Source organism: Microcaecilia unicolor, chromosome 1 (genome assembly GCF_901765095.1).
Source record: "Microcaecilia unicolor chromosome 1, aMicUni1.1, whole genome shotgun sequence".
Taxonomy (NCBI): Eukaryota; Metazoa; Chordata; class Amphibia; order Gymnophiona; family Siphonopidae; genus Microcaecilia; species Microcaecilia unicolor.
Genome location: NC_044031.1, coordinates 712,494,182 through 712,507,791, shown reverse-complemented (window position 1 = coordinate 712,507,791; position 13,610 = coordinate 712,494,182). Strand labels below are relative to the sequence as shown.

Below are 13,610 nucleotides of genomic sequence, written 5' to 3'. Positions count from 1 at the left end.
TTCCAAAAGTCATTTACCCAGGAAAAATGGGCTATTTGAAAATTTTTCCGACCTAGCAGGGGAAGTACCTATCGGGTTTGTGTGGTTAACAGGATTTGTTATTTTGCTTTGAATACAGCTGTTCTTAGTTAGCCCCTGCCTAGCCTTGCCTAATGGTTGGGCAGGTCCTGCACTTATCTCACAAATGACACCCTACACCTCTGTTCTCACTGCACTGGAAAACTAGCAGAGGAGGAAGCAGCTACCTCAGAGCAGAAGAAGATGTACTACTTACCTACTCCTCTTGCCAACAGGAGGACAATGCCTTGGGGTGGGGGGGGGGAGGAGGCAGTGGTGTCTCCTGCTCCACCCCTCCTCCAATTATTCTGCCAGCAGCTGGCTTACGATGGCAAAAATCTACCGTGGGAGGCACAGTACATCTGAGATGGCTCCTTCTAAGCATTTGGGACCTAGGCACATGCTTAGTTTGCCTATGCTTTAAATCCTGCCCTGCTATCTCCGAGAGCGCCCCCTCTATTTCAGGTATACACCAGAAGATATGGGGATTAATGCCTGGGAAGGAGCTAGTCCAGATCAGACAGAGATGGGAAAAAGACATGGGGACAGACCTGAAGTCATGGGATATTGCAACACATATAAAAGGTATCCCTCGGTTAGTAGGGGGAGCAGGGCTTAGGGAATGCGCTTTTAGAGTAATACATAGAGCATATTTTACTCAAGCACAGTTATTTAGAGCGGGTGGGGTAATGTCAGCCACTTGCCAGAAATGTAATTCGGCAGATAATACTTTCTATCACGCGGTCTGGGACTGTACGTTGGTGCAGAGCTATTGGAGGTGAGTAGCTTCATTCATATCCTTTATGTTTAACCGCAGGTTTGAGGCAAATCCACATCAGCTGGTGCTAGATTTGCCGGGAGCATTTCACGGCCTTAGCGCAGGTGGCGTAACTTTATGTCACAAACTATGTCTCGTAGCGAGAAAATGTGTTATGCAATACTGGACCTCATCTGATCCCCCTGAATTCTGGCATTGGCGAAATCAAGTGCACCAGCTGATGTCGTGGGAGGCGAGAGAGAGGCAAAGGGCTCCTGTAAGCGAAAAGCGTGGTTCATTAAGAACTGGGGACGCTTCTTGGATAGACTATCCCAGAGAGGGAGAAGCCTTATTTTTAATACATTGTGAAGAAACAAGGGAGTGGATAATATTGAAAAGATAATACCTGAGCAGAGGGGATGGGGGCGGGATGGAGGAATCTGAGATGTGTGGTGAGGGGGGAAGGAATGGGTTAGGGGGAGGGACCAGAGGGGTGGGGGGGGGACAAAATCTTAAAAGTTGGATGACGGATTATATCATTGGTTCTTACTGTGTAATTTTTCTTATTTGCAACCTTGTACCTGTATATATATGGATGTGATTGTTTTGAATTGTCACCAATAAAAATGTTGAAACATAAATCCTGCCCTGCTTTCTGCCACAATAGTTTTGGACTCTGCATTTCTTGGTCTTTGAGACTCTTCTCTCTTTCCACTCAAGTGTCCAGAATAATCACTTGGGCATGGACACTCCTATGATCCATGCAATTCTTGCATTTTTATCCTTCACCACTATGTCTGGTTTCCTTGCATTCAGCTTTGTATTGGTCAAAATGTTTTCCCAGTGTTTTTTCTAGGCCAAGTTTCAGGTTGATTCAGAACTTTCTATCCCCCCCCTCCCTTTACCAGAAAAACCATTGAGGTGGCTTACAGGCTAATTTAAAAGGGGAAAGTATACTGCAGACAAGATGGTAAACAATAGGAAGGGGGTAGAACTACAATATAAATAGGAAAGAGGGGAGGGGTCAAAACAAGAAGGGGTGTTGAGTCACAGTGGAACCCAGTGGATTCCCCTCCCCCCCCCCCAAAAAAAGCAAGTGTATTAAATGTTTGATCAGTAATCAATAGAGACGGCGTCCTTAAAAAGAAAAGCTTTTAAATTGGTTTTGAAAGTATCTGAGGAGTGACATTGCCTTAAGTGAAAGGGTAACAAATTCCAGAGTGTTTACAAAGGTTTCCAATGGATGAAGTGTACCAACTAATTATGCTTTTCTGTACAGACATTTTCTCCTCTACACACATTAAAAAAGAAGTGACACAACTGTATTTGTTCAAATAAATCACGTGCCATTTGGAGAAAACTGAAATAACCCATTTTGAAATTATACTTAAGTCAGCCTAGGTCTTAGGGGCCCTTTTAATGAACAGCAGTAAAAATGTGGCCTTAGCGCGCTCTTGCACGTGTCTTATGGGCTGGGGTACACATGGCCAATTTTTCTGTTTTTCATATTTATTTATTTATTTTCATTTGTATCCCACATTTTCCCACCTATTTGCGGGCTCAGTGTGGCTTACAATACGTTGTAGTAGTGGAAGTACAATCTGTTACAACATAATTAATGGCCACATGCTAATTTTCCGATTAGCACATGAAGCCCTACCGCCTCCTAATTTGTATTCGGTAGGATTTCGTGTGCTAAACCTGTGAACACAAGAACATAAGCACTGCCATGCTAATTGGTTAGCGCACAGCAATGGCCATGTGCTAACCAATTAGTGCAAAACATACCCACTCTCTGCCCCCAGCGCTAAAAAATAAATTGTATATTTTAGCGCTTGGATAATGCGCGTGCATCCCCAAATTACCTTGGGACATCTCAACGCACCCCACGGTAAGCATGGGTTACTGCATCTTTGTAAAAGGGCCCCTTAGTAATCTAAACTGCCAGACCAAAACTCTGATTCAGCTACCCACTCCTCAGACTGGTCAAGGCTTGGGGTAAGGGAGCTGAAGTAGCACTCACAACCCCAGGGGAGGCAGGTGGGAGGAAAGCACCAAATTGCTCTCATGTTGCACTATCACCTTGGTGTCCTTTTACCAAGCTGCGGTAAAAAGGGCCCTGCAGTAGGGGCAGAGGCTGTTTTTGCCACGCGCCTGGACCCTTTTTACTGCAGCGGGTAAAAGCCCCTAACTGACCTTCCACCCAGAAACAGTTCCAGTTCTTCCCGATCCTACCTAAATTTACACTATCCAGACTGCAACGGCCTCAAATACAAGTCTACCTACGCATTCAGCTTCTCCTTCATAGGAACACAGTTATGGAATGCACTACCTAAAATCTTAAAATTAACTCAGAACCACCTAAATTTCAGGAAATTACTGAAGACCACCCTGTTTAAGAAGGCCTACCTTCATGACTCAACTTAATTTACGTCTTCCTGTTACAGCAAATTCCATGGACCCTTACCTTTATTATTCACTCTTATTATCACTGTTGTTCTTTATACCTATACGTTTACTATTTTTAAATTACATTATTATGCTATTTTACTGAACTATATTACATTGTTATGTTATTTAACTGAACTGTAGTTTGCCCTATGGTCTTGTAACCCACATTGAGCCTACTATTGATGGGGAAATGTGGGGTATAAATGTGTTAATTAAATAAATAAAGATGTGGTAAGATTCTTACCATGTGACCATGTGGGGGGGGGGGGGAACACTTACCACCACCCATTGAGGTGGCGGTAAGGGATCCCACGGTAACCCGGCACTGCCTGATTACCACCAGGTTAGCACTGTGTTAGAAATTATGGAATTATTTTTCATACCGCTGGAAACTGTGCACGCTCAAGGCGGAACTATCGCCGGGAGTTGCATTGGGTCAGCAGTAGATCCAGGTTGCCACATAGCAACCCTTTAGTAAAAGGGACTTCTTATAAAGTAACTCTGAAGATTAAAAGGTTACCGAGAAAACGTCACTAGTTTTCTTCCTGAATAGGATTACTGTACATGGAACACCAAATACAGAACCTTCAACTATATGCAACGGTTTTTAGTCCAGGGCAATAAATAGCAGGTAACAATGATCACAGAATAATGAAAAATCTACAAAACAAGAACATCTAAGAAGAAAAGCCATTGATCTTACAACTTAAAGGAAAAGAACAGTTTGTTGCAAGATTCCATTTATATCTTCCACAGGTCATTTTTTATTTTATTTTTTTTAAATTGCTGATATTCCTCTCATTTACCCTCCATATATTCTGTGTAACAAATCAGTTAAAAGGTAAAAGTAGGCAAGCTTTTATGTTAGCAATTCCCAAACCTGTCCTGGGGGAACACCAGCCAGTTAGGTTTTCAGGATATCCACAGTGAATATGCACGAGGCAGATTTGCATACCAAGGAGGCAGTGTATACAAATCGATCTCATGTAAATTCATTGTGCATATCATGAAAACCTAACTGGCTAGGATTCCCCCAGGACAGGTTTGGAAATCACTGCCTTAACATATGAGACTAGTGTTCTAGTCTAAAGGACCAAAAGTGCTCTGGGGTGGCAGCAAGTCAATGCATTTTGGGGAGAAGGGTTAAACACAAGAAGCAGAACCCCCCCCCCCCCCCAAAAAAAAAATATTCTTGTGGGTTCCTGTCTTAATGGCATTTCACAATGTATTACAGCAGATACCCCTGGTAGAGGCAAGTTCCCACTCCACACTTACCACTATAGGTGTAAATAAGTTTGGACTCCACAAAGCGGACTTTTAGGTTGTGCAGTACAGCAGGCTCATGGAGGTAACTGAGTGCTGTTAGGTCATTTTCACCTACAAGGATGTCAGGGTTCCGTAACGGTGGAAGAATTCTGTTTGCTGGATCCACCGAATATGCCATTTCCTAGAAGGACATTGCATTTTCATTATTTAATGCAGTGAAAATCAGGGGAGAAAAATCTCATTGAAAGAGAAATAGAAAAACATTGGTGTTAAACCTTCTGAACCAGGAGACCCGACCCCATTTCTCCGCCATGGCCCACGGTTGAGTCGGGATGCGGCATGGCCTGGGGCCGTAACAGGTTGGGAGTGCTCAAATCAGGAAACCCTTTACTTCTGCTATATTAGATCTCCTAGCACTTCCCTCCAAGATGCCTTTCAACAACCTTAAAGCCAGATTTAAAGTTTCCTCCAAAAGTAGGGCAATTTAAAAAAAAAAAGCAGAAAAACAAATAGGGCACTTTGCTTGAAAAAAGTTTGAAATCATGCATCATTTTCCCAAGATTATGATCTCTTCAGAATGGGGAAAATAATTGTAACAACACTCCAATAAAAGGTGACACCTGCACAGGTAACTCCTCGGGAATTATTGATGAAAAATGCTACAATTTTAGAACTGGGGCTCAAATTCTGTCATGCTTTTGCATAAGTTCTTGATTGTATTTTCTTTTTCTGCAGAATATTTATTGTCCAGAAGTTAATCCTTGAGCTCACCATTTATTTTCGCACTTACTTACATGCAGCTTTCAATTTTTGTTTCCATTTGCCTGACACAGAGGTCTCACATCCTAGCTTTTACCTAGGTTTGTATTGCTCCCATATCTTGGCTCTGCTTGTTGGAAAAGCAAACAAGGGCTCGTCAAGCAGTTCTGACAGCTGCTTTTTATGCACCAGAAAAAGGCAGGGACTAATAAATGAGGCAAATAAAGATACAAAGCCTAACTGTATTAGTGCAACTATCGTTTAAGATGCTGAGGGTATACAAATTTACTGCTGCTTAATTTGCTTCACATGATTACATACTTAACATCTGACCCAGAAGAATTATTATATGCTGGGTTATCCAGACATTGGTAGATTAGATCATTTCCTCAGCAATTAAGACAGCTGGGTAAATCAAATCAACAGTAAACAGATTTAGACTTACACTTTTAGGAGAATTCTGTAGAAAAAAAATGACAAACTTATGTGCAAATAATTTGCATAAAATATTTTAAAATTCTGCATGCTTTATGTATTATTTTAAAAACTTGTTGTTCACCCACTCAGTCTACAATTCTAAGCAAGTAACTTATAAAATGGTGTTATATACATAAACAGACATTGGTCAAATGCCTGAACAAGTAAGCTTTTAGTTGTTTTTTTCCCCAAAATACACTAAAATTGATCTATGCTCTCATAGCTCTTGGAAGAGCATTCTGTAAGTCAGGCATATACACACTGAAAATGTCCTTTAATGCATCACCTGCTTTACGTGGAATGCCCGCGGGAGGGCATTCCACATATCTACCACCCTTTCTGTGAAAAAATACTTCCTGACATTACTCCTGAGTCTGTCCCCCTTCAACCTCAATTCATGTCCTCTAGTTCTACCACTTTCCCGTCTCCGGAAAAGGTTCATTTGCGGAATAATACCTTTCAAATATTTGAACGTCTGAATCATGTCACCCTTGTTTCTCCTTTCCTCCAACGTTAGCTTCAGAACTTTTAGTACAGGAACAGTGCTGGGCAGACTTTTACGGTCTGTGCCCTGAGAAAGGCAGGGACAAATCAAACTCGGGTATACATAAACTCATTTTACATGGTATGTAATAGTTTATATCTTGTTGGGCAGACTGGATGGACCGTTCAGGTCTTTATCTACCGTCATTTACTCCTTTACTATGTTTTTGCTGAATTCTCCCTCAGAAGGCTTTGCTCCTCCCGAGTCCCCAGCCTAGGCCTGACACCACCAATCTCCTCAGACTCAACCCTTCATAGCTCTCTATCCCCTACTTAGCTTGAACTCCTTCCATTGCTTGATCTCCCTTCCTCTTGACAAGGCCAACTTCCAGATTTCTCTTATAGTCCCCTAGCTAATTCCATGTTGCTCTTGCAGCTTTCTTTCCCTTTCTGCTCCCCTGTTGTGTGATGTGGTATAGTTCTTATAACCCACTAATTCCCACTAATTAGTAGTTCAAAGTGGGTAACAGGGCAAAATCTTTTTTTAAAAGTACAATAATGACTGAAGATTAAGACAGAAATCTTATGAACAGATAAATCTTTAAGGTGTAAATGATCAAAAGCCTCAAGCTCTACAAATAGAACTGGAACACAATGTGGGGCTTTTCCGCCCCCCTATGATCAGAGATAATAGCACTGAAAGGCCCTGGTGACATAGTGCACCTCGAACCCCCACACCCCCATCCCAAGCCAGCGACATGGAGGCTAGAGGTCCAGCGGACCTCCAGAACCCCCCAATACAAGCTCACGGGGGGGGGGGCTGCAGATCCAATGGCCCCCCCCAGCCCATCTCACACCCAATAAAATCGCAACCCCCCCCCCCAACCTGGTGGGCTACTGGCCACAATCTCCCCCCCCCCCCCGACCTTAGCGGTGGAGGAGAAAGTAACACAATCCCCTCCACTCTTCAGTGCCACCTTGAAAATGGCAGCGTCCAGCTCTGCCCAGTGTATCCTGGGAGGCAACAGGTGGGGCTTCACTACCATATAAGGAAGGATGCATTGGGCAGGACTGAGTGCCGCCATTTTCAAGCTAGTGCTGAAGACAGGAGGGAGTGTACAACTCCCTCCTCCACCGCTAAGATAGAGGGGGGAATGGGGCCACTAGACAACCAGATGGGGGGGGGGGGTTGCGATTGCAGCCCACTAGCCACCAGGACTTTTCTTTTACTGGGTATGAGGGGGGGTTGGGGGGCTAGAGATCCACCAGATCTCCAGCCCCCCAAGAGAGCTTGTGTCAGGGGGGATGGGGGAGCCTGCTAGCATGCAAATGCATGCTGGACAGGACTCCTCATTCCTCCCCAATGCTCCGGAAACCCTAATACCAGCTCCAAGCTGAAAAATAATGGCAACTGCCACTACCTGTGCTGTGTCCTTTTCCCTGTGCATAATTATGCAAAAGGAAGAAATTCTGTCCAAAAGCTGCAATGTGCAGTTGTGCAAAATTTCCTCAAGATTAAAAAGATAGGTTTTGGGGTTTTCCATAGCTTTCCAGTGCTTTGACATGTCTCCAGCTTTGGCTTGTCAATGGAAAATTGCAACTTTTGCTCAAAGATGTAATTTCCTGCAGCTTCTCAAAGGGAAAAGCATTCCATGGAAAACATAAAAGGATTCAAAGAAGGTGCTAAAGGCATGATGGAATTTTGGTCAAAGGAGAAATTAGGCCTTACCTGATAATTTTCTTTCCATTAGCTCTTCACACTATTCCAGGACAAGTGGGTAGTTATGTCCATCGACCAGCAGGTGGAGACAGAAAATCCAGAACTGAGCACTACTACCTAGCCACGTGCTAGCCGCCCAGTTCCTCAGTATTGTACATAAGCCAGCAGAAAACTAACCAAAATGCATGAACAGCAACCAACCAACAAACAAGGCAAAACCCCCCCCAAAACCAACGACAGGATCCAGAACAGTGAGCAGGGCAGTCAGAAGCAAAATAGGCCAAAAACACTGGGAGGGCTCCTGGAATAGTGTGAAGAACTAATGGAAAGAAAATTATCAGGTAAGACCTAATTTCTCCTTCCATTCCATTACGTTCTATCCCACTATTCCAGGACAAGTGGGATGTTCAAAAGCAATCCCTGCAAGGGTGGGACATCAGCCCTGCTGCTCTTAAGACCGCTGCCCCCAAAGATCGCATCTGACCATGCAACATCCACCCTATAATGCTTGCTGAAAGAATGCGACGACCACATCGCCGCCCTGCAAATGTCTACGGAGAAGACAAAGATGTCTCTGCCACAACGTCGCCACACGCCTAGTTGGCCTTCAAACCCAAAGGCAAAGCCTTCCCTGTCAGGAGGTAGGCAGACGACACCGCCTCCTTCAACCTGCAGGCAATGGATGCTTTGGAGACCACTAGGCCCAACTTCTGTTTACCGAACAAAACAATCTATCCTCCAGATACCGGATAAGAACTCTTCGAACAACCAGAAGCCGCAAGGATGCATACCGGCTCCCCACGTCCTGCCAACGAAAGGCAGCTCTACCGGCTGATTAAGATGAAATTCCGAGACCACCTTGGGCAGAAAAGACGGCACTTTTCTTAGAGACACCCCCCTCTCCGAAAAACAGAGAAAGGTGTCCTTGCAAGAGCATGCCTGGAGCTCAGAAACGCGACGGTAACCGTCACGCAGTATGTCCAGCACCCATTGATCTGAGGTGATGAAGGCCCACGCGTCCTGGAACACCTGAAGACGTCCCCCTATTCGACTGAACGCATGGACCAATGCACCATCATTGCAGGAGGACCTGTCCGACCTGATTTGCCGGTCCCCTTCCTGTCCCCCCGAAAGGACGACTGATGGGGCTGAAACTTAGGCTGTTGCCCAAAGGCTGGGTGACCTGGCCTGTATTTCTTACTGTCCTGAAACTGAGGACGAGAGAACCTGGACTGCCGACCAGACAACCTGGGGTCTAGACTCTCTGAGCTCTTTCACCAGATTACTTAAGTCCTCGCCAAACAGTAACTTCCCCCAAAAGGGCAGCTTGACGAACCGGGCTTTGGACGCCGCATCCATAGACCAACAAACCACCAACGACATACCCTTGGCTGAAGCCCTAAGCATGTCATACACGGCGTCCGCTAGATAAGCAAGACCTGCCTGTACCCTAGCCGCCCGCGAGCCACTCCTGGCCCCCAACCTTTGATGCCATTGCAGACAGGCACGGGCCACAAAGGAACTGCAAATCGCAGCCTGCAAGCCCAAGGCAGCCACCTCAAAGGCCTATTTCGGGGCCTGCTCCAATTTCCTACCTTGAAGGTCCTTTAAGGCCACCTCACCTTCCACAGGCAAGGTCGTCTTCTTGGTGACCGCTGTCACCAAAGAATCCACCTTAGGAAAGCCCAACTTCTCCCTTTCCTCCGGAACCAAAGGGTAGAGACGGGCCATGGCTCTCCCCACTCGCAGACCCGTCTCGAGGGTATTCCACTCTGCACAGATTAAATCCTGAATATCTGGATGCATCAGGAATGCCTTAGAGGGACCCCCTAAGCCCCCGCATGGGACCAGACTGCTGGGAACCTGAAGAATCCCCCCCCAGATTCAGATATGGAGAGAGCCGATAAAGACTCAAAATCAACGCACCCAATTCATCTTTTTGAAAAAGCCGGAGGACTTGAGGGTCTCCAGAGGGGAGCTCCCCCTCCTCTAAAGGCTCCAGGACAGAAGGGCCCCCCAATGAAGTGGACTCCGCGTCTGAGCCTGGAGAAACGGGTGAACAGCCCTCCAAAGGGTTATCCAACAGGATAACTACTACTACTACTATTTAACATTTCTAAAGCGCTACTAGGGTTACGCAGCACTGTACAATTTAACATAGAAGGACAGTCCCTGCTCAAAGAGCTTACAATCTAAAGGACAAATGTACAGTCAGTCAAGTGGGGGTAGTCAAATTGGGGCAGTCTAGATTTCCTGAAAGGTATAAAGGTTAGGTGCCAAAAGCAACATTGAAGAGGTGGGCTTTGAGCAAGGATTTGAAGATGGGTAGGGAGGGGGCTTGGCGTAAGGGCTCAAGAAGTTTATTCCAGGCATAGGGTGAGGCGAGGCAGAATGGGCGGAGCCTGGAGTTGGCGGTGGTGGAGAAGAGTACTGAGAGGAGGGATTTGTCCTGTGAGCGGAGGTTTCGGGCGGGAACGTAAGGGGAGATGAGGGTAGAAAGGTAATGAGGGGCTGCAGACTGAGTGCATTTGTAGGTGAGAAGGAGAAGCTTGAACTGTATGCGGTATCTGATCAGAAGCCAGTGAAGTGACCTGAGGGAGGGGTGATATCAGTATTTCGGTTCAGGCGGAATAAGACGTGCAGCAGAGTTCTGAACGGATTGAAGGGGGGATAGATGGTTAAGTGGGAGGCCAGTGAGGAGTAGGATGCAGTAGTCAAGGCGAGAGGTAATGAGAGCATGGATGAGATTTCGGGTGGTGTGCTCAGAGAGGAAAGGGCGAATTTTGCTGATGTTGAAGAGGAAGAAGCGACAGGTCTTGGCTGTCTGCTGGATATGCGCAGAGGAGAGGGAGGAGTCGAAGATGACTCCGAAGTTGCGGGCGGATGAGACAGGAAGGATGAGGATGTTATCAACTGAGATCGAGAGCGGAGGAAGAGGAGAAGAGGGTTTTGGTGGAAAGACGATAAGCTCGGTCTTGGCCACGTTCAGTTTCAGGTGGCGGTTGGACATCCATGCAGCAATGTCGGATAAGCAGGCCGATACCTTGGATAAGCTGAAGTCTCTTGGGAGGAGGAGGGGCTGAGTTCGACTCTGCACCCAGAGTGCTTATCCAGGCCCGTTATCCCCAAAGAAAGGCCACCAGGATCTCCTCCTCCACTTGGGGACACTGGTCTGCACACCGTGCAGTAGCCCGAGGAGGAGCGTCTACCCCCACAGGAGCAGAGCTTCACAACCTCAGCGGGGACTGACATGCCGCCGCGCCAAAAAACACCCGGTCAGAGGCCCGACTCACAAGAGTGCACTGCAAGCCCACTAACTTGCTCCCTTTTATTTATTTATTTTTTTACTTTTGGTGCTAGTGTTTAATAGAAAAAAAGGCGCGCCACAGGAATCGCGCGACCGTTACCACAGCCTGCTAACAGATCCCAAACTCACCACCTGGATCCTGAAACAGAGTGTGCACCCCCCTGAATTCTCCAACCTCCTCACCTCTCCAGCCAGAACCAACACCGCTGGACTGGAGCCGTTCTGATACGGCCAGAAGAAACGTGGCTTGCTTTTTTTTTTGTTGTTGTTGTTGGTTGCTGCACAGACACTGCCACAAGAGAGGCTCAGGAGGGAAATAAAAGGAAGAAAGCCTCCAGGCGGGAGCAAGACAGGGACCCAGCACCACTAGGTATGTCTAAATTTCCTCAGGTGTGACTCAACTGGGAACCAAGTCACCAACCAGACCAGGAGAAACCAACTGGAACACAGAGAGAAACAAAGTATGTCCATCCACCTGCTACCGATAGAAGATACTGAGGAACTGGGCGTCTAGCACGTGGCTAGGCAGTAGTGCTCAGTTCTCGATTTTCTATCTCCACCTGCTGGTCGATGGACATAACTACCCACTTGTCCTGGAATAGTGGGATAGAACGTAATGGAAATTATTGAATCTGACACATTTGGACCAAAGTTCCACAGAGTATTTTATGCCAAGTTTCTTTGGACAATAATTTTCTCCATTTTTAAAGATGCAGCAAATTAAGAGGGTCTTTTACTAAAGTGCAGTTATCACACATTTAACACTAAAATTAATGTGAAAGGTATTAATCCGCAAACGAACCTTTTCCGGAGATAGGAAAGCAGTAGAACTTTGGGACATGAAATGAGATTGAAGGGGGGCAGACAAAAAAAATTTTTTCCACAGAGAGAGTGGTTTATACTTGGAATGCCCTCCTGCGGGAGGTGGTGGGGTTGAAAACGGTAACGGAATTCAAACATGCTTGGGATAAGCATAAAGGAATCCTATTCAGAAGGAATGGATCCTAAGAAGCTTAGCCGAGATTGGGTGGCAGAGCCGGTAGGGGGAGGCGGGGCAGACTTCTACGGTCTGTGCCATGAAAATGGCAGATACAAATCAAGGTAAGGTATACACAAAAAGTAGCACATATGAGTTTATCTTGTTGGGCAGACTGGATGGACCGTGCAGGTCTTTTTCTGCTGTCATCTACTATGTTACTATGTAACTGCAAAGCCTGTGCAGTAAATGCAGGGGAGTGTGGCCAGCATTTACTGTCCAGGGCACACATGCAAAGGGTCCACACTATGGGTCTATGCATGTAAATACTGTGGCCGTGCATTAAAACACAGCAAGACAGCTACCTGCAACAGCCCTACTGGTCCACCTCCCCTTCAGACGGCAAGCCCCTCCCCCCTTCGATTATGGCTGTGACCCCTTCCAAGCCCCTCCCCCCTCGATAATTGCTCTGACCCCTTCCAACACATACCTGCCCCCCCCCCCACAATCACAATCACCTCAACACAATCCAAACCTTCCCCTCCCCACCCCCAACATGGCTCCAAACTAGAAGCCAACAGAAACTGGAATGTCTGAAAGTTTCAGCCAAAACCAAAACTGCAGCCAAAATTCATCACCTGGTTTCGGTCACAATCAAAACCAAAAACTCACAGTTGGTTGTGTGAATGTGACCCACTGAGGGCTGCTGGGGATTGTCAGAGAATGCAGTCTGCATCCCTCTGCAAAATCCACAGAATCCAAGCAAGAATATATAGTCACATACATGAAAAGCAGATAATGAAAACAAACAAATGCCATGGCGCTTTTACAGTGGCTGACTTTGCACCACACTCAGAGTGACAGCTGATATCCTAACTCTCATTTCTAAGGTGATCATCATCCCAAATGTACAGACTTAAAATTCCTGCTAAAATTTTGAATCAAAAGCATTTATTTGGAACACTCTATTTACCATATAAACTATTTCGCCTCCTTAGGTGAATCGCTTTATAAAGGCAGCTACTAAAACCAAATAAATAAATTGTATTACTTGCAATTGCAGGCCAAAAAAAAAGGAGAGAGAGAATACAAAGAGTAGCTCCCACCCCAAAGTCTACCTTACAATTCCTGGTGGTCTAGTGGTATTGTGAGGACAAGAGTGATGCCCCAGTCAGGGCAGCCATTTTGAAAGCAGAACCAGAATGAGCAGGGATAACTACACTTCTAGGCCATCAAGGATTTTAGGATAGTCTAGGGGGGGGCCCCCCCACCACTACTAAGAACTTACCGACAGCTTCATTAGCAAGTCAGTAGAACCCAGGTGGCAGTGATCCTCTTCTGCTTCCCAGTGTGGCAC

The 13,610-nt window shown here is 46.0% G+C and overlaps 1 protein-coding gene across 2 annotated transcripts in view; it reads right to left on the bottom strand.

The window, feature by feature from the left end:
• Nucleotides 1-13,610, bottom strand: part of MYO5C (myosin VC) — a 191,596-nt gene that overhangs the window by 151,207 nt on the left and 26,779 nt on the right. The window contains exon 3 of one of the 2 annotated variants that reach the window (XM_030189295.1): nt 4,541-4,712. In XM_030189295.1, the coding sequence (XP_030045155.1) occupies nt 4,541-4,712 (172 nt within the window). Of the gene's footprint in view, nt 1-4,540; nt 4,713-13,610 lie in introns of those variants that run through there. The other variant, XM_030189302.1, reaches the window with a different exon arrangement.